The 25,000-nt window shown below is 46.9% G+C and overlaps 1 protein-coding gene across 5 annotated transcripts in view; it reads left to right on the top strand.

The window, feature by feature from the left end:
• Positions 1–25,000, top strand: part of LOC139750252 (uncharacterized) — a 398,093-nt gene that overhangs the window by 126,827 nt on the left and 246,266 nt on the right. The window contains exon 1 of one of the 5 annotated variants that reach the window (XM_071664789.1): positions 97–201. The exons of the other annotated variants lie outside the window; for them this stretch is intronic. Within the exon in view, the coding sequence (XP_071520890.1) occupies positions 112–201 (90 nt within the window). The 5' untranslated portion in view covers positions 97–111. Of the gene's footprint in view, positions 1–96; positions 202–25,000 lie in introns of those variants that run through there. 5 annotated transcript variants of the gene reach the window in all.

Raw genomic sequence — 25,000 nt, 5'->3', positions numbered from 1 at the left:
AGGTGACATTAGTGTTACGACTGTCGGAAAAGGACGAACACTCACTGTCTTGAGAGGCAACAGGAGGGAGACAGAGAAGAACTACTTCAAAAACCTCATCATACAAGGTGGATGGAACCGAGTGAGGGGGTTAGAAAACGTGGGGAAGTCACGTACTGCCTCGCCACTGTTCAAGTGAAGCATTCGCGTCACGGGAACCTGGTAAGACATGTAAAGATGTCCTTGTTAAAGTCGTTGGTACGAGAACTGCATCATATGATACACGTGGGAAAGACAGCAAGCCTTGGTCCTGACCCTGGTATACAGTAAGTCTTGGTCCTGACCCTGGCATACAGCAAGTCTTGGTCCTGACCCTGGCATACAGGAAGTCTTGATCCTGACCCTGGCATACAGGAAGTCTTGGTCCTGACCCTGGCATACAGCAAGTCTTGGTCCTGACCCTGGCATACAGCAAGTCTTGGTCCTGACCCTGGTATACAGGAAGTCTTGATCCTGACCCTGGCATACAGGAAGTCTTGATCCTGACCCTGGCATACAGCAAGTCTTGATCCTGACCCTGGCATACAGCAAGTCTTGGTCCTGACCCTGGCATACAGCAAGCCTTGGTCCTGACCCTGGCATACAGGAAGTCTTGATCCTGACCCTGGCATACAGGAAGCCTTGGTCCTGACCCTGGCATACAGGAAGTCTTGGTCCTGACCCTGGCATACAGCAAGCGTTGGTCCTGACCCTGGCATACAGGAAGTCTTGATCCTGACCCTGGCATACAGGAAGCCTTGGTCCTGACCCTGGCATACAGCAAGTCTTGGTCCTGACCCTGGCATACACCATGCGTTGGTCCTGACCCTGGCATACAGCAAGCCTTAGTCCTGACCCTGGCATACAGCAGGCCTTACCCTTCACCTACACTGTATCAAGGCCCTGGTCCTAACCTGCACACAGCAAGCCCTGGCCCTAACCCTGACAATACAGCAAGCCTTAGTCCTAACCCAGGCAGAGGGCCAACCCTGACATACAAATTCAGCGAACCCTTGCTCCAGACCAGTACAGGTGACTTAGAACACGGTAACGGGGAACAATTAAATGTCAGGTAGGGGGTGTGGGTGGGGCAGCGTCTGTGTTACCCCTTCACCCACCGTCATGTCCTCGGAAGACACTGGGAAGACCTCCCGCAGGACGTGTGGTGTGGAAATCTTCCTGCAAGATGCAGCGATCGTGAGACATGACACAGTAAGGCATAAGACGTGAGATGAGGCAACTATACTGGGTGTGTGTGGTTTATCATTTTATCTTTGCTGGGTGGATGTGGTTTATCATTTATCTTTACTGGGTGGATGTGGTTTATTGTTTTATCTTTGCTGGGTGGATGTGGTTTATCATTCCATCTTTACTGGGTGGATGTGGTTTATTATTCCATCTTTACTGGGTGAATGTGGTTTATTATTTATCTTTACTGGGTGGATGTGGTTTATCATTTATCTTTACTGGGTGGATGTGTTTTATCATTTATCTTTACTGGGTGGTTGTGGTTTATTATCTTATCTTTACTCGGTGGATGTGGTTTGTTATTTTATCTTTACTGGATGGATGTGGCTTATTATTTCATCTTTACTGGATGGTTGTGGTTTATTATTCTATCTACTGGGTGGATGTGGTAAATTATTTTATCGTTACTGGGTGGATGTGGTTTATTATTTTATCTTTACTTTGTGAACGTGGTTTATTATTTTATCTTTACTGGATGGATGTGGCTTATTATTTCATCTTTACTGGTTAGTTGTGGTTTATTATTTTAGCTTTATTAGCTGGGTGTGGTTTATTATTTTATCTTTACTGGGTGGATGTTTATTATTTATCTTTACTTGGTGGATGTGCTTTATTATCTATCTTTACTGTGTGGATGTGGTTTATTATTTTATCTTTACTGGGTGGATGTTTATTATTCTATCTTTACTGGGTGGATGTGGCTTATCATTTTACTGAGTGGTTCTGTTTACCTAAATCACTTTTACTGTGTATATGTTGTTTATCATTTTATTTTTCCTGTGTAGAAGAGGTTAATTTCAAAATTTATTCATTCTATTTTTATCGGTTATTGTACATGGAAGGTTGGAGAAAATGTTAGATGTTAAAATCACGAAGGATGTGGGTTGCTGAGCCATCATATCCTGGACAGAGACCATCAGACGCCTTATACAGAGGTAAGAGTGAAAGAGGAGGAGGGGTCGAGATGAAAGGTCATGATATATTGATAAGGAGTTTACGTGAAAATGACGTGAATGTGAGACAAGTTCAGGGATACACTTGGGTAGCTTGTGTTACAAGGGAGATGGGAATGCATAGATGAATAGATATGTAACAGTTCATTGGATTGAGGCAGCCATTCAGCTGAAAATACATACTTGAGGTATTACAGATATTACACAACTGGGAGGTCGTGATGGTTACTGGTTAACTAATCATACGAGACCTTAAGATCAAGGTGAGGGCAGGATACTTCTACACCTGGGATAAGGACATGAGTGAAGTACGTGTAGGATAGACAGTCTGGTAGATATACAGGGATGTTTACGGAGTAAATAGCACGTTTCATACATTTTGTACTTAACTGAACATTGAATTATGAATAGTTACAGTGACACTGTAGTTAACACAACACATAGCTTAACTAAATGATAAGTTAGCAGTTTACCTGCATAGGTAACCACTTATAGGACATAGTGTGCTCAGGTCACATTTAGACAAAGTGTGTTCATGGCACAGTGAGACACAGTGTGCTCATAGCACAGGGGGACACAATGTGCTCATGGCACAGTGAGACACAGTGTGCTCATAGCACAGGGGGACACAATGTGCTCAGGGCACAGAGGGACACAGTGTGCTCAGGGCACAGAGGGACACAGTGTGCTCAGGCCACAGAGGGACACAGTATGCTCAGGGCACAGGGGGACACAGTGTGTTCAGGGCACAGGGGGACACAGTGTGTTCAGGGCACAGGGGGACACAGACAACTTCGAAGATGAGGGATTTCTGCTCGAGGCTGCAGAAAGTATAGTAGAATAGACAAGGTCCACACGGGGACGTCTGCACCCAGTACAAATGAGATGGGAAACATAATACATGTTGTAAGGGGGATATAATGGCCTCAGTATGAAATATGGATGATGGAAGAGAAGCTGCGAGTAACGAATTATGTATAAACGATTGAGGGTGAAGGCGGCCGGCCGAACCTCCGTCCTGGATGAAGCTAGGCAAACGTGGAGCATCTCTTCCGTAGGGTTTACACAGGTACAGACAGCCATTCATCCTGCGTCGTGAAATGATAGGGAGGAACCTAGCCACTCCCTCATGATGTACGTAACGATCAGGTACCGGAGGGCAGCCGCTGATGTCTTCTTACATTTTGTAAAACTTGAGACGTGTCAGGGCGAAGCAGTAGCTGTATATCTTGGACTTGGCGAGTTAATGGGTTGATGGTGATGTGTTGCAGAATGTAAAGTATGGGCCCGACCAAGATCTAACGCGTTAGTTCAGGAGATATAAAACCGAGTTGGGTAGACTGGAGATGCTTAGATGTACTTGCATGGGACACAGATACGGTCGTTTACCAAGGGGACGGAATGGAGGCAGTGAAGGTATGTAAGGACATATAGGCGTGTGCAGGGCTACGTAGGAATGGACTGGGGATGAGGGAGTGATATGGTGGTGAGGCTTATGGTAAGAGACCAATGGATAAACCTGTTAAGTGAACCTGAAGTTGTGTCGGGTGCATCAGGATGTATGATTTGTGTAACCACCTGCAAAGTACTCCCTCTCCTCTCTCTCTCTCTCTCTCTCTCTCTCTCTCTCTCTCTCTCTCTCTCTCTCTCTCTCTCTCTCTCTCTCTCTCTCTCTCTCTTCTCTAAACTCCATGAGAAAGAGAGAGAGAGAGAGTAGAGTGTACAGGACTGAGGAAGGCGGACGTGGGTGAGACTGGGAGGCAAACATCAGCTGACACCACAGTTCGGAGCCGTGCAGTGTGTACTGTATATGGGTTACCGTGGTTCGCCTTAGTCATCAAGGGTGGAGCTTTAACCCATGGGTGAATGACAGTACCAGGGAGGTAGGCGGGGCACCAGAGAGTGGGTATCAGTGCTGTGGAAAGCGGTGCTGGTGGATGGCGGAGGTGGCGGTGTTGATGATGCACCAGAAGAATGCAGTTCCTCCTGGTACGAAGAAAACAGGAATATGATGAACGATTTCTTAAATATAGCAAAATTCTGCGTTACATTTCTCACATAAACTTAACCGAAAATAATGAAAGATTCTGGTACATCACAAAGACTCGAGGAATTCAAGTCCAATTTCCTTTTACGTTCAGCGACAAAAAGCTCAGCGACGGAGAGTTGAAAGGGGTTTTCGCGGGCTCCAGCCTCGGGGACTGGTCTAAATATACAGACGGTTCCCGCGGTAGTGATATAACAACCTGACCCACCAGTTTGGCTACGGCCAAGACCTCACGTAGGCAACGCTCGCCACGCGGGACGACGCCCTCCTTTTGTAGGGAAGGTGACGCGGCACCTTCTGCTGTAGGACGTACGTGCCACTTAACGTTCCTGCCGCAGGTGGACGACGTGGATCAGCACGTGCTATCATGTCTCTCTGTCGGGGAAGGGGCCCGTGCATCCCCGCGGGGGTCGTGCACGCGAGAGACAGCTACGCTACCGAAGCCCACCGACTAAGGTGTGTGTGTGTGTGTGTGTGTCTGTGTGTGTGTGTGTGTGTGTGTCTGTGTGTGTGTGTGTGTGTGTGGCCCCGTGCTTGCGACCACAGCGGTTAGCATTACCCGATCATTAGCGTCCTCCTCACAGGCGACGCTTCGTCTCCACACCAAGTTCCATTGTGTGAGACGGTGCATCATCGTGTCTTGGGTCGACATATCCCGACCCTCCTCCTGAACCAGATAAGATTCAAATCTATATATTGTTTTAAGCCAGGAAAGAGCGGCGATGTTGGTGAATCGTCTGAGGCGTATATATTCAGCTGTAGTTTGCCAGTGGACTACGTCCAGTGGCAGGCTTCACCAGGCCTACCAACTGTTCCATATGGATGAGACAGAGAAAGAGAGACGTGTCAGTGGTTTTCAGCTCCTCCCATTGATAAAGAGACGAAAAAAAAGGGGGTCTAGGCTTCACGTCATTTGCTGTGTCGTTCAGGCTACACATCAGATTGCCAGTTCTAACCAGAACGATCATCATTAACTCAGTCGTTGTACCGTCAGTTGTCAGCCAGGTAGTGGAAAATCTAACATAAAAATCATGAGTATCAGACTATGTGAAAACCCATTGTACATAAATGATATCCCCGAGGAATCCTCGAACCTGGGCGGGGTGGGCAGGAGGCCCGGCCAAATGTGTGGTGTTTGGTGAACCGGTTGGGTGGGTGCAGCAGGAGGCTCGCCCTCCAGAAATGTTACCTGGTAACTTTTGGTCCTCCGGGGTCGGAACATGACGGAGGATCACACACGCAGGGACGGACGGACCGACGAGGACATTAATCACGTACAAACATTTCCAGAACACAGACCAAGACCGCTGAACACGTGGGTCTCTTGTGAACCAGCGGTTATTGTTCGAGACGGGGAGGTAAATGACGTCCCTGGTATGTTGGTGCGTATCTCGGACAGACCCAGCCACAGATAGACAGACTCTCTCTCTCTCTCTCTCTCTCTCTCTCTCTCTCTCTCTCTCTCTCTCTCTCTCTCTCTCTCTCTCTCTCTCTCTCTCTCTCTCTCTCTCACACACACACACACACCTGTATCAGGAGCAACGCGATCAGTAGCTACGGGAACAGGTCGCATTTGTTCTGGGCACCGAAGCGAGGAGATCGCTCGAGCTTGCTTGCTTGCAGGCACGGGGCTGAAGAAGCACTTGTAGCGGAGGAGCTTCCAGACACGTAGAGCACGCCCGAGGGAGGAGACATGAGGAGTGAATGGCAGGCGATTGGAACACCTGTGTGTGTGTGTGGAGCGGTCGGGCGGGTAGATTGCCCCGCAGATGTTGCCTGTACAGGTGGTACGCGGAATGGCGGTGTCTTGAGAGCCCGGTTCGATGACCTTCGTGGTCTTATCAGATACATGTTGATCTGTTACGCCCCCCGTGTGAGCAGAGCCCAAGACAGAGGAGGGCGGCCGTGCGGTGTGTGTGGGTGACGGAGGGAGGAGGGAAGCTGAGGCTAAATGGTGGGGATGAATGGATGAATTAAGTAGGGAAGTCAGGCACAGTTAGTGTGTGTGTGTGTGTGTGTGGCTTGAGGCCTGTGTGTATGTGTGAATACCTGTTGTATTGTCAGGGGAAGGTGTTTTACACTGATAAGGCCCCCATCTCTTAACGCACGCACACACACACACACACACACACACACACACACACACACACACACACACACACACACCAGACTAATCCAGGTACCCATTTGTCGACCGTCCCCGAGGGGAGGATGAAATGGCCTGAGGACTAGCTGCCTCCACCAGAATGTGCGAACCCAGGCGTGTTTGGCCCCCAACTGACCGGGGTCGGGGTCGGCTTATGGTTAGTGTGTGTGTGTGTGTGCGTGGGTCTTACACGCGAAGATTGCAGCCACTTTTTACTGTGACTTCGCCTTTAGCGTCAGGTCAGAAACCAGGCCATCTTACTTGAGGGTCGTACTGTCGTGATCAGGGGTCGTACCGTCGTGATCAGGGGTCATACCGTCGTGCTCAGTGCTCGTACCGTCGTGCTCAGAGGTCGTACCGTCGTGCTCAAGGATGGTACCATAGTGCTCAAGTGTCGTCCCATCGTGCTCAAAGGTCGTACCATCGTGCTCAAGGGTCGTACCATCGTGCTCAAGGATGGTACCATCGTGCTCAATGTTGGTACCATCGTGCTCAAAGGTCGTACCGTCGTGCTCAAGGATGGTACCATCATGCTCATGGATGGTACCATCGTGCTTCTAGGGTCGTCCCATCCTGCTCAAGGGTCGTACCATCGTGCTCAAGGGTCGTCCCATCGTGTTCAAGGGTTGTTCCATCGTGTTCAAGGGTCGTTCCATCGTGTTCAAGGATGGTACTATCGTGATTAGGCTCGTGCCGTTGTGTTCGTGGATGGCACCGTCGTGCTCGTGGCTCGTCTCGCTGTGCTCAAGGATCCTACCGACCTGCTATAAGGGTTCAGCTCAGACTGTAGTCACCTGAACCACATAGTGGTGCAGCTAGGTTGCTGCTGGAACTCTTCATCACACAGTATGGATGCCAAAGTCTCCAAGCGGGGATGGGTTTGATCGTTTTTTTTTTTTTTTTTTACCTAGTATGAGCACACACTTCCCATCGTTTTATATTTCTCTCGTGTGTGTGTGTGTATGGGGGGGGGGGGGGAAGATGTGAGAAGAACTTCATCTCTATGTGTGTGTGTGGGGGGGGGGGGGTGTTGGAAGGGGTCCATATCCATGAGTGTGCGTGGGAGAGTTGTGAGAAGGGGTCCATCTCCATGTGTGTGGAGGGAAATAGGTGTGGGAAGGGGTCCATCTCCATGTGTGTGTGGAAGAGATGTGGTAAGGGGTCCATCTCCATGTGTGTGTGTGTGTGGGAGAAGTATGGGAAGGGGTCCATCTCCATGTGTGTGTGTGTGTGTGTGTGTGTGTGTGTGTGTGTGTGTGTGTGTGTGGAAGAGATGTGGTAAGGGGTCCATCTCCATGTGTGTGTGTGTGTGTGTGTGTGTGTGTGTGTGTGTGTGTGGAAGAGATGTGGTAAGAGGTCCGTCTCCATGTGTGTGTGTGTATGGGAGAAGTATGGGAGGGGATCCATCTCGAAGTCACAGTTTTCTATATCATATGGTTGGTTGCCATCGTACTGATCATTCCTAAGTTGTACTCGACTCTGTAGTGGCACTTCACTGACTTGAGGTTTCTGTTTGGCTCAGGTAAAGTTAAGCCAGGTAAGATAATGCTGCCGCCCTTGTAAATGAGACCAAGGCTGTATCCTGGGGGGGCTGACAAGGGTGGTCGTCAGCAGATGTTCCGGAAACGTAGGCTAAAACACCATAGACCTCCGCTTTGTGTGATTGGTTGTGAACGGTTGCTTCATCGTCGTTTTACCTGTTATATCGTTTGCCTTGTATACATTGTTTCCTTGTTAGTCCTGGTAACTCATTTCAGGGGGTTGAAGGGACTAGGATGTTTTAATCTTCACAGTAGTTTTATGCTGCATATTTCGATGTGTCTTGGTGTATCACAATCGGGTTGTTCGTCGGTGTTTTGGTGCATCACAATCGGGTTGTTCGTCGGTGTTTTGGTGTCTCACAAGTGGGTTGTTCGTCGGTGTTTTGGTGCATCACAATCGGGTTGTTCGTCTGTGTTTTGGTGCATCACAAGCGGGTTGTTCGTCGATGTCTTGGTGGAAAAGTTTGTTTTAGTGAATCATTTTGACACACCCATCCTGACCCGCTCATTACCCGTGACTACATCCTGCTGCTGTTTACCTTGAACTGGTGCCTTGTCCTGCCCCGGGGGTCTGGTCCAACCCCGGGTCCTCGTCCTGCCCCGGGGGTCCGGTCCAACCCCGGGTCCTCGTCCTGCCCCGGTTCCTATCAACCCAGGTTCCTAGTTCTATCCTAGGTCGTAGTCTTATCCTGGTTCCTCACCCTATTCCTGATCTTTGTACTGCCCCGGGATTTTGTCCTGTCTCGAGCCCTGGTCCTACCCCGGGTCCATGTCTTGCCATTGGCCCTGCTCGTACCTAGGTCCTGATCCTACTCCGGTTCTTTATCCCTTTATGGTCCTTGGTCGTACCCAGGCCCTGGTCTTATCCCTGGTCCTTGTCCCGGATCCTGGTCTTACTCAGCGTTCCTGTCCTTCCCTAGGTCCCTGTCTAACCTAGGTCCTCATCCTGCCTCAGGTCCTCTTCTACCACAACGATCACTGTGGACCTGGACCTGCAGCAGGTCAACTCTGCGGGGGACGGCTCCCATGTTCAGCAGACCACACGTCTTTGACACCTCACACCCGCCACTTGTGGCCGTTGTCAACAGTCATCACTCGTTCATTCACTTCTTTTGATGTGAATCTTGTCTTCTACGCTGGTAATTGTAAGTTAACCAGTATTGATAAATTGACTTTGACGAGGAGTTCACAGCAAATCTGATTACCGTATGTAGTAGCTCTCTTCTCAGTTCTGTTGTTACGAGTGATATATATTGTATTATATGATTCAGTGTTAGTTATAAATGGCGCTCAGTAGTATGTCGCATCATCCTGGGTCGAAGAGCTAACGGTAAAATTCTGGTTTAGAATGTACTTGACTTTGCTTTGCTAAGTTAGTTTACTTTGTCTAGAATATTAAGAAATTGGCGAAGTATGATTCGAATTATTACATTCTCTGATTATGTCTGTGGTGGGGAGGGTTATGAAGACCTGGATGCAACACGAAGAAATCCAAGTCGGTTTTCAGTCGGATCGGATTCCAATGTACGAACGTGTTAACAACACATTCGGATTGACCCATCAGACGAAATAATGTTGGTACATTTCGATTATAACGTTGAAAAACGGAGATAAATATCGGGTGCTTGGAGGGAAAAATAAATGTGGTTTATTTAGTTACTTGATTTCAAAAATTTTAGCCAGTTTTACTTTAATTAACCACCACATACACCCTGTTCTTCATGGCCCTCCCCACTATCGCGGTATTTGTTGGTAAAATTACCGTTTCTCACATCCACCTCTTTGGGAGTTGAAATGATGTTTTTCCCATTTTTTTCACGATTCTGACCGTCATTTCTAAAAACAAATCAATACCTATTGAGGTACACTCCCCCCTTCCCAACGATAATGGGGGGGACCCCCAGTGGGAACCAGTGTTTAGGGTGGGTCGAGGAATCGCAAAACGTAGTAATTTGCAGAAGCAGTGAAGGTCAGAATCGCTCAAATGACAAAAAAAAAGGAAAAAAAAAAGAATCGCAAAAACAATATCAACCGAACAAACCAAACTTTACAAACGTACCCTAGCCTAACGTAACAACCCAAACTTTTACTTATAAATGTACCCTAGCCTAACTTAATAAACCAAACCAAACGTAACCTAACCTACCAAACCAAACTTGGATGTCTGATACGGTAAAAATACCTATTTAGGATCGCACAATGAAAAACAAAGATCAGTAATAGGCTCCACCAGTGGTCTCGTATTTTGTACACACTAGATGATAGTTGCGCGTCAAAATCAATAATGATACGAATTTAAGTTCGATGTGGCCTTTGATTAGAGTTTTACCAACACAACGATGAAGATGCATTTCTACATATAGCCCCAGACGTCTCCTGGCCAGGCGTTAACTATGTCTGACGTCTGCTTGTGGAGCTGAACATTACCCCCTTACTATACCCGGCTCTTTAAGTTCATGATAGATGATAGATGGAGGTGGTGGTGAAGATTCAATAAAGACAGTGATGATGAATGAAATTGGAATAGTAGAAGGGAAAAATATATAAAAAGGAAGGAATGAGAATGGTGCACCACTTGCTCCCTTTTATATTAGCAATGCAGTAATCCGTCTCCTAAATAAACAAGATTAAATTACAGCCAGGACAGAATTAACTTGTGATTTTGTCATTGAATTGTGTGTTATTCTTATCTAGTTCTGTGCGAGACATCACATGAGAACAGAGTCAAGGAAGTAGATTTAGTGGTCCTCAGCAGTCCTGTGGCTGCTGGACATGTGCACTCCTTGAGTTCAAGGCCTTTACATTACTCGACTGAAGACAGGCAACATTACAGTTGGTAATCATCTCTCGTGGTTGATCATAACTGAAACTGAGTAATGAGACGGTTTTAGTGGAGACGCCCGCGCCCGAGTCTCGACAAGGTCATGGTCTTGATTGTGTATGTGGTAATGTTGCCAGGGAAGCGAAGGGCGTGTTCAGTATTGCAAGACGAGGTTTCCCCTAAGATAAATTCCCATTTTCTTTGTCAAACAAGTAAACACGTCCTGACACATTTCCTCGTGATTTACAGTGATTTTTAAACTATTTTTATATTATAATTGGGTATACATTACTATATTTATTTTCAAAGGAATAGCGTGCGATGAATGATTTCCTGTTATGTCGAGTATAAGCAACGAAGCATGACGAAAACGAGTGGGAAGCGAAGAGTTTATTTTAGTAATGACAAAACTTTTCCATCAGTGTAACTGTGGATGTATGACTGCTCCATTTTCCCTACATCCCCACTACAGGAGCAACTGCGACAGACTTAGATCATTTTTGGTATCATCGTAATGATGTAATATATATATATATATATATATATATATATATATATATATATATATATATATTTTTTTTTTTTTTTTTTTTTTACCGCTGTCTCCCGCGTTTGCGAGGTAGCGCAAGGAAACAGACGAAAGAAATGGCCCAACCCACCCCCATACACATGTATATACATACGTCCACACACGCAAATATACATACCTACACAGCTTTCCATATATATATATATATATATATATATATATATATATATATATATATATATATATATATATATATGTGTGTGTGTGTGTGTGTGTGTGTGTGTGTGTGTGTGTGTAATTTAATGCGATGGTCTTGATTAGGACCTTACTTGGCCGTACCATCCAAGCTAACATTGAAAAAAATTACTTAATTTCAGGCCTGGATAACTCCCAAACAATATTGCAAAGCCAGATTCGTATCATACATGAAAAATAGTCTTTAAACTTTGGTTTTCAGGCAAATCTATTGCCTTCTGAAACATACCAAAAATTGCAGGTAATAGTTCAGGATGTTTTATAGCTCCCCTCCCCCCCAAAAAAATAAATTAAATTGAAATACATCAGAATGAAAAGCATCAATACTTCAAGTCATCATGCAAAATGCCTCATGATGCTTCATAAAGCCTACAGATACCTGTTAAATACGAAGCCAATGATCACAGGAACTTTATAGAAACTAGCCCTTTGAATGATAAATTACAGGCCTTAATGACACCTAAACAATATTGCAAACCCAGATTCGTATTAACCATTAAAATAAGTTCTCATACTGAGTTTTTCAAGCAGTCTATTACCCTCAGAAAAATATTTTTTTTTAGCCCAAATTACTTTTTTTTTAATTGACTTATATCATATTAAATGCTTCTGTGCTTGAAATAATTATGGGAATTATAGTGTTTCCTGAAGCCGACAAATACCCATTAAATATTGTCACAGGAACATCATAGAGATTTAACCATTTAGATCATAATCCTTCATGAGATGCAAAATGATATTTCAACCCCAGATTCGTGTTCAGCTTGAAAAATGTTACTTATGACAAGGTTTTCAAGCAGATCTATTGCTCTCAGAAAAATACCAAAGAACTGCAGGTATAAATAGCTCAGGGTATTTTTTTTTTAGCTAAACAAAAACTTTTAGAATTGAAATGTGGTATTATAAGATCCCTATGTATATCAAATAGTGATGGAAAATACAATTCAGTGCTTCATAAGACTTACATATACCCATTTACGAAGCCAATAATCACAGAATCTTCAGAGAGAGTAAGCATTTAAAAGCTTTAATTATAGGCCTTACATTCAAACAATGTTTCAACCCTCAGATTCGTATCAAGCATTAAAATAGTCCTTATACTGATGTTTTCAAACAAATCTCTTGCCCTCAAAAAGATACCTAAAATTGCAGGTAAAAGTTTAGGTTTTTTTTTTTTTTTTAGTAATCGTGGAAAATAGCTCATACTGATTTCTGAAACCGACAGATACCCATTGAATATGAAGCCAATAATCACAAGTGCTTCTTAGGGAGTAGTTATTTGAATACTTATTTGCAGACCTTAATGAGACCCAAAAAAACATTTTAATTACAGATTCGTATTCAGCATGAAAAATAGGTTTTCAAGCAAATTTATTACCTTCAGAAAATTACCAGAAAATACAGGTAATAGTTCAGGGTATCTTTTAGCCCCCAAAAATCAAGTAAATTGATTTCTTCCTTGCTTAACAAACCTAATTAGGAGAGTGTGAGGATTAAACCTGTTCTACCTAAGCAAATTGAAAGAATGTTTTAAAATGAAAGATTCAACAACCGATATAGAAATATCTTTACGGTAGCTCTGGCATTACCGACGAGAGGAAATGGATCAAAACTAAGAGGTCACCAAGTTAATCTGGACTATACGAAATATTTCTTTACCGAAACCATTTTCAATGCGTAGAATAAGCTCCCAGAAAATCTTCAGAGCAGTACCCTTAATATCTTCAAAATCAAGCTTGATCATCTTTTGTCACCCCACGGTAACATTACAACATTGATTAACCCATGTCACCTTCTTTAAGACTGTAGATAAGAATTATTTTATCATTCTTCACCATCAGTAATATTATAGGCATGATACATCGAGAGGCTGTGGCTCAAATTTGTCTTTACTATTTTGTCCTCTATAACAAAAAGTACAGGGATACATGTCGTTGGTGATGGGACGTCTTGACATATTCATGTTCATTCTACCTTTTGACTTTCCTATAAAAGTTTCCTTCAAGCATATTAATCCTGCAAGGTATTTTTTTTAACTGTGATTTGCCTGGCGTGTGCCGGAGGGGTTAGAGAGTGGGGAGAGAGCATTTGCTTTGCTATCCTTTTCTGCTGCTGCTTTTAAGGGAACTGTTTCTCTTTTTTTAAGTAGTGTTAAAGCCATACCACCTCGTTTAGACCTTGGGCCTGTGTGGTCTCTGCATCTATGTAACTTGAAGCCACCAGTTTCGTCCGCAGAACCTGAAAATCTTGCCTCGATTTAATTTGTGGACCTTCGTGGTGTAGCGGTAAGCGTCCCTGACCGTGACGCGTTCACGGGCCGCCCTGGGTCGAGCACTTAGGTTCCATCCGTGGAAGTCGATCCACAGTCAACCTAGCTGTTCATCCACCCTTAGGGGTTGGTCGATAAGATGGGTACTTGGCTCAGACAAGGGTATATATATATATATATATATATATATATATATATATATATATATATATATATATATATATATATATATATATATACTGTACAGCGTTAATGAGATGGCCTATATTAGCTCCTCGGGTGCCTGTGCCGTCTCAGATAACATAGAAAAAAATACTTAAACACGACGCCACGACTCTTGAATACAAAGATACGATCTTTCCTTTTTTTTCCATGGCAGTGGGTACGGCCACTGGGTATGGTGACCTGGGCACGGCATCACGCGCAGTGGGTCGTGCCGTCGTGCCCAACCGGTCCAGGGCCTACCTGCGCCTCGCCACTCGCCTGGCGTGAGAGATCTGACAATACCCAGCCATGATACCACGACTCAGCTGGTACCAGCGCCACCACTTGACTTGCTCCTGAAGATAATTTCCACTCCCAAGGCCAACCTCGTTCCTAGAATAGCCTGCCCCCTCCTCCTCCTCCTCCTCCTCCCTTCTCTTCCCCCCAACTCCCTCACCTACTCCCACTCCCCACGATACAGCCACTGCTGGCCTCCCCCCAGCCTCGCCACCTTCCACCGTACCAGAATCCTACACCGTTTTGACACATTTGACGTTTCTCTTCAAGGATGTTAGTTCGACCCCCTGGTGACGTCCAGGTGACCCACGTAAGGCTACCCTCGTCTTGTAGAAGTTTTCGACGACGGCCTCTGTGGCAACTCTTAGAACTTCCCGTACTGGCTACAGCGGGAGCCTTGCACGTGACTCAGGTGTTCCCCCACCGCCTCCACACACACATCTCGGTCAGGGGTCGTGTATCTTGGTGGGGTCTGCTGTACTCGGTACCTGTGGTGGATGAGGCTATTACTTTACATGTGGTGGTTGAAGCTATTATTTTATCTGTGGTTGTTGAGGCTATTACTTTACCTGTGGTGGTTGAAGCCTGTTGCTTTATCTATGGTGGATGAAGTTATTTTATCTGTGGTGGTTGAAGCCTGTTACTTTATCTGTGGTGGATGAAGTTATTTTATCTGTGGTGGTTGAGGCTCCTACTTTATCTGTGGTGGTTGAAGCTATTACTTTATCTGTGGTGGTTGAAGCTATTACGTTGTGGTGGTTGAGGCTCCTACTTTATCTGTAGTGGTTGAAGCTATTACTTTATCTGTGGTGGTTGAAGCTATTATTTTATCTGTGGTGGTTGAGGCTACTTCTTTATCTGTGGTGAATGAAGATATTACTTTATCTTTGGTGGCTGAAGCTGTTACTTTATCTGTGGTGGATGAAGCTATTGCTTTATCTGTGGTGGATGCAGCTATTACTTTATCTGTGGTGGTTGAAGCCATTACTTTATCTGTCGTGGTTGAAGCTATTACTTTATCTGTGGTGGATGAAGCTATTGCTTTATCTGTGGTGGATGAAGCTATTAATTCATCTGTGGTGGATGAAGCTATTGCCTCGTCTGTTGTGGATGAAGCTATTACTTTATATGTGGTGGTTGAAGTTATTACTTTATCTGTGGTGGTTGAAGCCTGTTACTTTATCTGTGGTGGATGAAGTTATTTTATCTGTGGTGGTTGAGGCTATTACTTTATCTACGGTGGTTGAAGCTATTACTTTATCTGTGGTGGTTGAAGCCTGTTACTTTTTCTATGGTGGATGAAGGTATTACTGTATCTATGGTGGTTGAGGCTATACGCTACCTGTAGCAGGCTCGTGGTAGTCATGATCACACCATGTGTTGCACTACAGACGTAAATATTACCAATATACCCCTTATATGTGGGGAGGTATTCCCTGCCATGGCTATGAACAGCTTCCTTCATTGTTTGCTTGTTCTCGGCCGGTTGATGAGAGTGTGTGTCCTTGAGGTTGATACCCTCGCTCGACCCAAACCTGTTCGCCAGTTTGAGCCACCGTTTGGTTTGCTTTTTAATGCTGAAAGACAGTCAAACTACTGTATGTTTAAGCGGGAAATTATAGTGTAGCAGGCAGTCTGGGCTGGGCTTTCTGCGAGCCGAATGTTTAAAGCTGGCTGCCTAGCTGTAGGAGGCTGTCCTCAAGCTGAATAGCTGAGGTTGGCGACCTGGCAGGACGAGGCTCTTTCTCCATCAGTCAGCCATCACACGATGTCGACTACATGTGTGAGACAGTTGAGCCCGCGTGTTTACCCGGCGAGCCCTCAAGTGTCTCAAGGCTAGGTGGTACAGCTGGCGCTGCAAGGACCAGCTTCCCAGAAGAATATCTTGCCCAACACACACACACACACACACACACACACACACACACGGGATACACTACTCGCTCCTGCTCCAATTCTGCTCAACACTTACCTCGACTCATGTGGTGGGTGATGATTGCTTGGATGTCTCAGGGTTTGTGTGTTTGATGTATGGCTGGTGATTTATACTCTCACGTTGGAGGCTCTAGTCACGGACAAAGGTCACGAAAGGGAAAAAGAAGTGACAAGGGAAAGTATTTACTGATTTTAGCGGAAGTGAAAAAAAAACCTTTTTTGAGTGAAAAAAAAAAACTGTTTTGAAATGTATCCGAACATAGTTACTGGAAAAGAAATGAGAGGGTAGAGAGTTCCAAAGTTTCGAGGCGTAGGGAAAGAAACAATTATCAAAACGGCCCACCCTTGACTTGCTAACGGGGGTGGATATGGAACAAGACTGTCCAGCGGGCCTTTGGGGAATGAGATGAGTTGATTCAATGACTCTCAGTGATGGTGAGAGACTCGATGGACTTGTCCAGGTCCTGTGTAAATATCTTGGTGGTCCAGCAGCTGTGAGGGGCATGACCCTCCTGCTCTGCGGACAGCCACTCAATTGACTTTTTAAGACCCTTTAACAAAAAAAAAAAAAGGTCCTCAATCAATGCTGTTAGTAGTCTTTTTTTTTTCGTATTTCTATCCTTCCTCCTTTATGGAGTGGGACCTGTACAAGTCTGTTATATATTCTCTCTCTCTCTCTCTCTCTCTCTCTCTCTCTCTCTCTCTCTCTCTCTCTCTCTCTCTCTCTCTCTCTCTCTCTCTCTCTCTCTCTCTCTCTCCTCCAGTCTTCAAGACCCGCGTGTAAGCCGCTGTGCCTGAGTGAGAGTGTATCTACTCGCCTGGGTGTGGCTGGGTTGAGTGTGGCCATACACGCTCCCGTGCACATGCGCGTTGGTGCTTAAGTGGCATACGTGTGTGTACCAGCTAGAGAACAAGAGTAATTTAGGATCGTCAGGAATAACAGTCTTAGTTATTCATTTTATTCACTTTATTTACCAACCCACACACGGGCGGGACATTACAGGCACTCAACAAACTGTAATGTGTATAAAGATACAGAAATATAAGGCGTGGGGCAAAGTAACAGTGGTGGTCTGAGGAGGCCCCATGGTGTCTGCATAGATACAGTCATGCATCCCTACCTGTACGTATACATAGAGTAGTAAGAGAGCAAACTCCCACAGTTTATTAATACCATTGGTACAGTTAGCTTCATGGGCAGGTCTCGGGGTCTTTGCGAAGACCTGACACCATGGGAGTGTCGGTGTCAATGACGTATTTACATACGTCATTGACGTATATCCCGTAGTGTTGTGTTCCAGGGGCTGATCCTGCAGCTTCGAGGAGACGCTTCAGTCAGCAGCAGGGATAATCTGGACCCCTTCCCGGTGAGAAGTTCCTGGTCGAACTTGTGCTTCGATAATACACACCCTCGCCGGTGTTGTCTCGTTACTCGTGATTTGATCACAAACGGGCGGGGTCCCGTGACGCCCATGTGGTACTCTGTAGCGTGTACTCGTGTACATCACAAGCTGTGTTCTCTCTCTCTCTCTCTCTCTCTCTCTCTCTCTCTCTCTCTCTCTCTCTCTCTCTGTAGCATCACGTTCTACCAGCGGGATGTACCTGTTTCATCTCCGTCACGTCGGCTGTTACGTTATCACTCGTGTAGCGTCTGTCACAACGCTTGATGCCCAAGCTACCTGGACGTCCATCTCAGCAGCTCTGGGTAGAGTCCAACTCTGCGAAGACGCGATGAAGTAGAGTGGACTTGACATCATCCTTCGCTAACCTCTGGGTGAGGTGTTTGTCTCTGTCTCTCCCGCTGTACCTGTGGAAGTCCCAGTCCCAAAAGTACCCACCTCTGTTACTGTGGCTGGCTAGAGCCTTCCCTACGAGGCCACGTAGGCCAGAGTACAGAGTGTGTGTACGTAGTGTGTATGTGTGTGTGTGTGTGTGTGTGTGTGTGTGTGTGGTAGACGGTACTTAGAGTGGCTAATAGTATTAGTGTAGTGGGGGGAGGGTGTTGTGGGGGAGGGGTGAGGAGGTATGCCCAACTGTTTGAACAAGAATAACCGGTCCTGTGTTCAGTCTCCGCTCACATCTCTCTATTGCCTCCACATCGTCATTAACAAGACTTGGTATACGAACCGTTTCTGATAGTTTATAACGAGGATCCAGTTTGCGAGAGATCGTCACTTGTTAGACGGATGTAGACACGTATTTCTTAAGGGACGAGGGGTTGGCTTGGGGTCTGACAAAGACCCTTTGTGACCTCAGTAATCCTATTGCGCTACCGCCCACAGGAGGAGCATGGGGGTGCATAACAGACGCTGGTGGTGATACCGGCACAAATCAGTATCCTGAAGGCGCTGGTTACGCTCCGTCACGAACGACTTGCCTTATCGTCGCTTGGGGGATGGACGCTGGTGGTGTCGGGAGGCTGGTGTTGGCCGGGTGGTTCTCAGAATGGTTTGCCAACCAGTCACGAGCTACGTCAGTACCTGCGTCACACACACACACACACGTTCCAGGAAGGCAGTTCCCCATAGTTGCTGGTGCCGGACTCCTTCCCTCCCTTCGTGATTACCGGCACCTCCTTAAAGCTTGTTAGCTGAAGCCTTCTTCCAGCTTGTTAGCTTACTCGTCCTTAAACTACGTAGCTGACGCCTCCTTCCAGCCTGTTGGCTGATACTTCCATCAAGCTTGCTGGCTGACGCCTCCTTCCAGCTTGTTGGCTTACTCGTCCTTGAAGCAACTTAGCTGACGCCTCCTTCCAGCTTGTTGGCTTACTCGTCCTTGAAGCTACTTAGCTGACGCCTCCTTCCAGCTTGTTAGCTGACGCATCCTTCTACCTTGTTCACTCACCGTCCCTGCCAGACTCTGTGTTTTCTGCATAATCTCTCTCTCTCTCTCTCTCTCTCTCTCTCTCTCTCTCTCTCTCTCTCTCTCTCTCTCTCTCTCTCTCTCTCTCTCTCTCTCTCTCTCTCTCTCATTTCGTCTACAGACCTTATCTGATGACCGTCAGACATGATCCACATTGCCCCCCCCCCATCCCCCTTCCTCCCTTCCTTCTATCAGACATCTTCGTGTGTCCCATCCAGAGGGTCGGTCTGTGTACCCTGGTCACTGTGGTTCTCCCTGTATCCTCTCCCAGCCTCGGTCCAGCCGTCCTCGGCCTCCTCCAAGGACCATCGCGCCTTATATGTTGAGCCTGAGGGACGTGACGTAACCCAGCTGGTCATACCCTCCCTTACCCACTCCTCTTCAAGGTGAGTGCTGGCCTTCTTCCCTTTCCACTCTTCCTTCCATCGTCCTGAGCGAACCCTTCCTCCCACCTCCCTTCTTCCCTCACGGCGTCGTGCCGTGCATTGCCAGCCATCACACGTGTTGTTGTAGGTGTGGCAAGGACGGGCGCAGCGGGGTTGTGTAAACAAAGGTGAGTTCTGGTGAGGGTGGGTGAAGGACGTGATTTTGGTTGGGGAGGACGTGTGTTTTGAACGGAGGGCGTGGGTTGTTCGGGAGGGGAATGGTTTAGTCAGAGAGGGGACGTGTTTACGAAGGAAAGACTTGATCTGGATAGAGGTAAGGGTTCTTTCTATACCTGATTTTTAAGAGGATATGAAGAACTCATTGTGGACGAGGGTGAGGGGATGTTCTTTGGTTGAGGACCCTGGTGTTAGTGTGGACGTAGGGGAGCGTTTGGTGAGGCTCGTGTGGAGAGGAAGAGCTGGGCATGGCATGGTATGGACGAGGGCGTGGGAGGCGTTATCCTGGGTGTGGGCGGGCACGTTAGCCTGGATGTGGGCGGTGCACGTTAGTATGGGTGTGGGTGATGCACGTTAGCTTGGATGTGGGTGGGGCACGTTAGCCTGGGTGTGGGCGGTGCATGTTAGAATGGGTGTGAGCGATGCACGTTACCCTGGGTGTGGGCGGGGCACGTCAGCCTGGGTGTGGGTGGGGCACGGTATCCTGGGTGTGGGTGGGGCACGTTATCCTCGGTGTGGACGGGGCACGTCAGCTAGGGGTATGTATGCCTGGGTATACGACGTTACTGACCTCATCACAGGGTAGAGAGTGCGTGCAAGGAAGTGGACATTGCCAACAGGTACAAGCTAATCTGATCACCACTTGACTCGCGTAACGTGACGGGGAGGCCTACAGCGAGGGGTAAGGAGTGTGAGCCTCGCGCCTCATGACAACCAGATACGATCCACCTCCTCAGCTGATGATACTGCCCCTTCCTCCCAGTTCATTATTCCCTTCCCTAGTACGTACGTCATCAGTCCCAGTGCCCTACTTTTTGCCTTCATGGGAAATCTACACCGAGTCTACTAAATTCTGATAGCTACACCTCGAACAGCGAGGACGACTGACGCTGACGGACCGTCGCTTCTTTGGCAGATATGCATCGATGAGTTCTTGCTTAGTGAGGGGGAGGGGGAGGGGAGGAAGAGCGGCACGCCACAGTCACGCCTCGCACCACAACGCCGCAGTCACGCCCCACGCCACACCCCACCCGACCTTCGTGTGGTTCTTACACGACCACAAAGTTATTCATTCACTACGCAACGTCGTCGTCATAAGTCAGGGGGCGGTTTGTACTGCAACTGGCTGTTGTCGGGCACCAGCCCCAAGGTCAAGACGTCACCGGCCACGAGTGGTTGTGCGGTAGTGCCACTTCGTGTCTCATCCTCAGGGAAGAGCCGAACGGTGGGCGCGTCATCCGCTTCTTCAGAAGAGCCGAACGATGGATGCATCGCTCGCGTCCTTTTGGGAGAACCAGAGGCCCAGTGGATGACGCTGCCAGGCACGACCTCAGTCGGGTTCGTTGTCGTCCTGGTAGGTAGACCAGGCTCTTGTGTCCCACGTCTGTTGAGTGACAGGGAGGGACAACCCAAGCTGACTGATCCCGTGCGACGCGTGGAATACATCATAACCTGGAAAGACTCCGTAACATATGACAGTTTCATTAAATCGCACTTCAAATACAGACATCAATTTATTTTACTGAATTATATATATATATATATATATATATATATATATATATATATATATATATATATATATATATATATATATATATATATATATATATGTGTGTGTGTGTGTGTGTGTGTGTGTATGTTATTCACTAACAATTTTCTTTTTACTTGCCGGCAAACATAGCTCTCACCCTTCCCTTTATTCTCCTTTACCAGTCATGTCAAAATGCGTTTCATTTAAGCCTAACGATTGTTTTTCTCCTTCCAGGTAAGTAGTGGCGATGGGTGTGGCGCTCGGCAGGAGGTGTGAGCGAGGCGTGGCCTCCACTAAGGGCAAGGCCGACCCATCTCTCTCAACAAAAACTTGCAGGTGACGTCCATTCCTGGTGGCTGGCTCCTCGGCTGATTATTATTATTATTAGGGAGTGACGGTTCTGATGCTTGTGTCTCCCTCCTGTGAATGATAGAGGAAGGAGGACCGAGGCTTCTTCGTCCCATACACGCATATTTACACACACACACACACACACACACACACACACTTGCACGGTCTTTCACCCTTGCATGGCGGTGCACACACAGATATACGAAGCCTCACGGAAGACCTTGCATGGTCTGAGTGTGGATTTCATTTGTCGTCCGTCAGGTGGGCTTAAAGCAACACATGTCGCTTGGTGACTAGAGATGACGTGGGCGGGTGTGTGCCGTGGTTGAGGAGTACATGGGAAAGACAGATAACACAAGATGTAATTTGTCTTTGGCGATGTATTCTGCTGGAAGACTTCAATATCATCCCTCAGTTCTGGTCTATATGGATGGAGACGGGAGGGTAAAATAGAGGGTTTCACCTCAGCCAGCACCCCGTTGGCATATCAACCAGCCGGGCAGTAGTTATGAGGGAACCCCATGTAATATAGAGAGAATGAATTGACAGAAATTGCATAGGAAGGGATGAAGGGAAAACGTATTAATGATCTAATTTTAGCAGCCGGACACCCATGATCAGAAACATTAGACACTAATGTGTAGAGAAGAATACAAGTTGAAATACAAGACTGTTATGATATTACTATTTAATTGTCTTGTTCACTGAACACTGATATTCTTATTTTTCCAACAGTGTTCGTAAAGTATTAATACGTTTTCCTTTGACAGTATCTGGTGGTAGAGTAGTCCAGTGTATTGTAACACCAATGATGAAGAAACTTTGCCCTTATTTGTGTGACATCTTATCATTTATCTTCATATTGATATTTATTGTTAAGCACATCCTTGACTGACGTGTATAAGCGACCGTGAGGTATATTATGAAAATCGTTAACAGTTTTGAAAACTTCAGTTGGATCTCAATTTCTGTGCCTTTAATGCAGAAAATAGCCTCAGATCTCTACGTCCCTCTCCATAAGTTTTATATCTAAGCGATGGATTTAGTTTTGATGCCCTTCTTTGGATTCGTTCTAATTTTCTTTGTCTTTGATGACGTCTGGTGACCGAAACTAAACAGCGTATGGTGCATGTGGTGTGGGCGTGACCAGGGTGTGGCTGAGGTGGCGTGTAGCTGGTCAGGGGGTTGGAGGGAGGGGGGGGGAGGGGGAGATTGGAACTGGTGGAGGGTAGTGATGTGGAGCTGGCTTTAAGGTGGAGGGTGTGGCTGCCACACATACCGGACTCACATCACTTCTTTTTGCATAACAGAACTTCTGCTTCTCCCCCCACTCCCCCTCTCCCCCTCTTCCACCACGCCTCTCCCTCCCTCGCCGCGCCTCTGCATCCCGTTATCATGTCTCTACCTACCACGGTCACGCCTGTCTCTCCAACACCACTCCTGTACCTCCACTGCCAGACCTCTACCTCCTCCACTACGCCTCCACCTCCCTCACCACGAATCTACCTCCCTTACCACGCCCCTGTCTCCCCTACCACACATGAACCTCCAGAGCCACACCTGTAACTCCCCCACCACGCCCCTGCCTCTTCTACCACGCCCCTGCCTCCCCCACTATGCCCCTGCCTCCTCCAGCACCACACCTGTAACTCCCCCACCACGCCCCTGCCTCCCCCCACCACGCCCCTGCCTCCCCCACCACGCCCCTGCCTTCTCTACCACGCCCCTGCCTCCTCCACCATATCTGTACCTTCCCCACCACGCCCCTGCCTTCTCTACCACGCTCTTGCTTCCCCCACTACACCTGTACTTCCCCTGCCTCCCCCACCACACCTCTACTTCCCCCACCACGCCTCTACCTCCTCTACCACGCACCCCTGCCTCCCCCACCACACCTGTACCTCCCACACCCCGCCTCTGCCTTCCCCAACACGCATCTGCCTTCCCAACACGCATCTGCCTCCCCACCACGCCCCTGCCTCTTCTACCACGACCCTGCCTCCCACACCACATCTGTACCTCCCCCACCACATCTGTGCCTCCTCTACCACGCCTCTACCTCCCCCGCCACGTCTCTACGTACCTCCCCAAATGCCTCCATATACCCCCACCACGCCTCCACGTACCTCCTCCACCACGCCTCTACCTCCCCCCACCACGCTTGTACCTCTCCCACCACGCCTCTCCCTCCCCCCACCACGCCTGTACCTCACCCACCACGCCTCTACCTCCCCCCACCACGCTTGTACCTCTCCCACCACGTCTCTACCTCCCCCACCACGCCTCTACGTACCTCCTCCACCACGCGAACACCCAACCTTCTTTGTCCTGAGTGATGTTCACCGGACCTCTTGTCTAGTAGCTTTCTCCAGTGAACTATATATATATATATATATATATATATATATATATATATATATATATATATATATATTTATTATACTTTGTCGCTGTCTCCCGCGTTTGCGAGGTAGCGCAAGGAAACAGACGAAAGAAATGGCCCAACCCACCCCCATACACATGTATATACATACGTTCACACACGCAAATATACATACCTACACAGCTTTCCATGGTTTACCCCAGACGCTTCACATGCCTTGATTCAATCCACTGACAGCACGTCAACCCCGGTATACCACATCGTTCCAGTTCACTCTATTCCTTGCCCTCCTTTCACCCTCCTGCATGTTCAGGCCCCGATCACACAAAATCTTTTTCACTCCATCTTTCCACCTCCAATTTGGTCTCCCTCTTCTCCTCGTTCCCTCCACCTCCGACACATATATCCTCTTGGTCAATCTTTCCTCACTCATTCTCTCCATGTGCCCAAACCACTTTTAAACTATTTGCCATTTCCCGCATTAGCGAGGTAGCGTTAAGAACAGAGGACTGGGCCTTTTTTGGAATATCCTCACCTGGCCCCCGTCTGTTCCTTCTTTTGGAAAATTAAAAAAAAAAAAAAACGAGAGGGGAGGATTTCCAGCCCCCCGCTCCCTCCCCTTTTAGTCGCCTTCTACGACACGCAGGGAATAAGTGGGAAGTATTCTTAATCCCCTATCCCTAGGGATTATATATATATATATATATATATATATATATATATATATATATATATATATATATATATATATATATATATATACACTTTTGTGATCATATTTTCACAGCTACAACGGTCGTCTTCATGTACTTTGTCGTAACTCGCGTGTTTTAGTTTTATATTTAGAAATGTTTTATGTGTGTTTATTATTGTCATTATTACACTGGTGAGTCTGTGCGCTTCAGGCTGGCCAAGGCTTTATGCAAAACGCCCTCCGTCTCTCAGCGTACTCTTATGAATAATTGTTTTCTTTTTCTTTCCTTTTTTTTCTTTTTTTCTTTTGCA

Source organism: Panulirus ornatus, chromosome 9 (genome assembly GCF_036320965.1).
Source record: "Panulirus ornatus isolate Po-2019 chromosome 9, ASM3632096v1, whole genome shotgun sequence".
NCBI lineage: Eukaryota > Metazoa > Arthropoda > Malacostraca > Decapoda > Palinuridae > Panulirus > Panulirus ornatus.
Note: the sequence above shows the minus strand (reverse complement) of the source record. Positions and strands in the feature narration are given on the sequence as shown.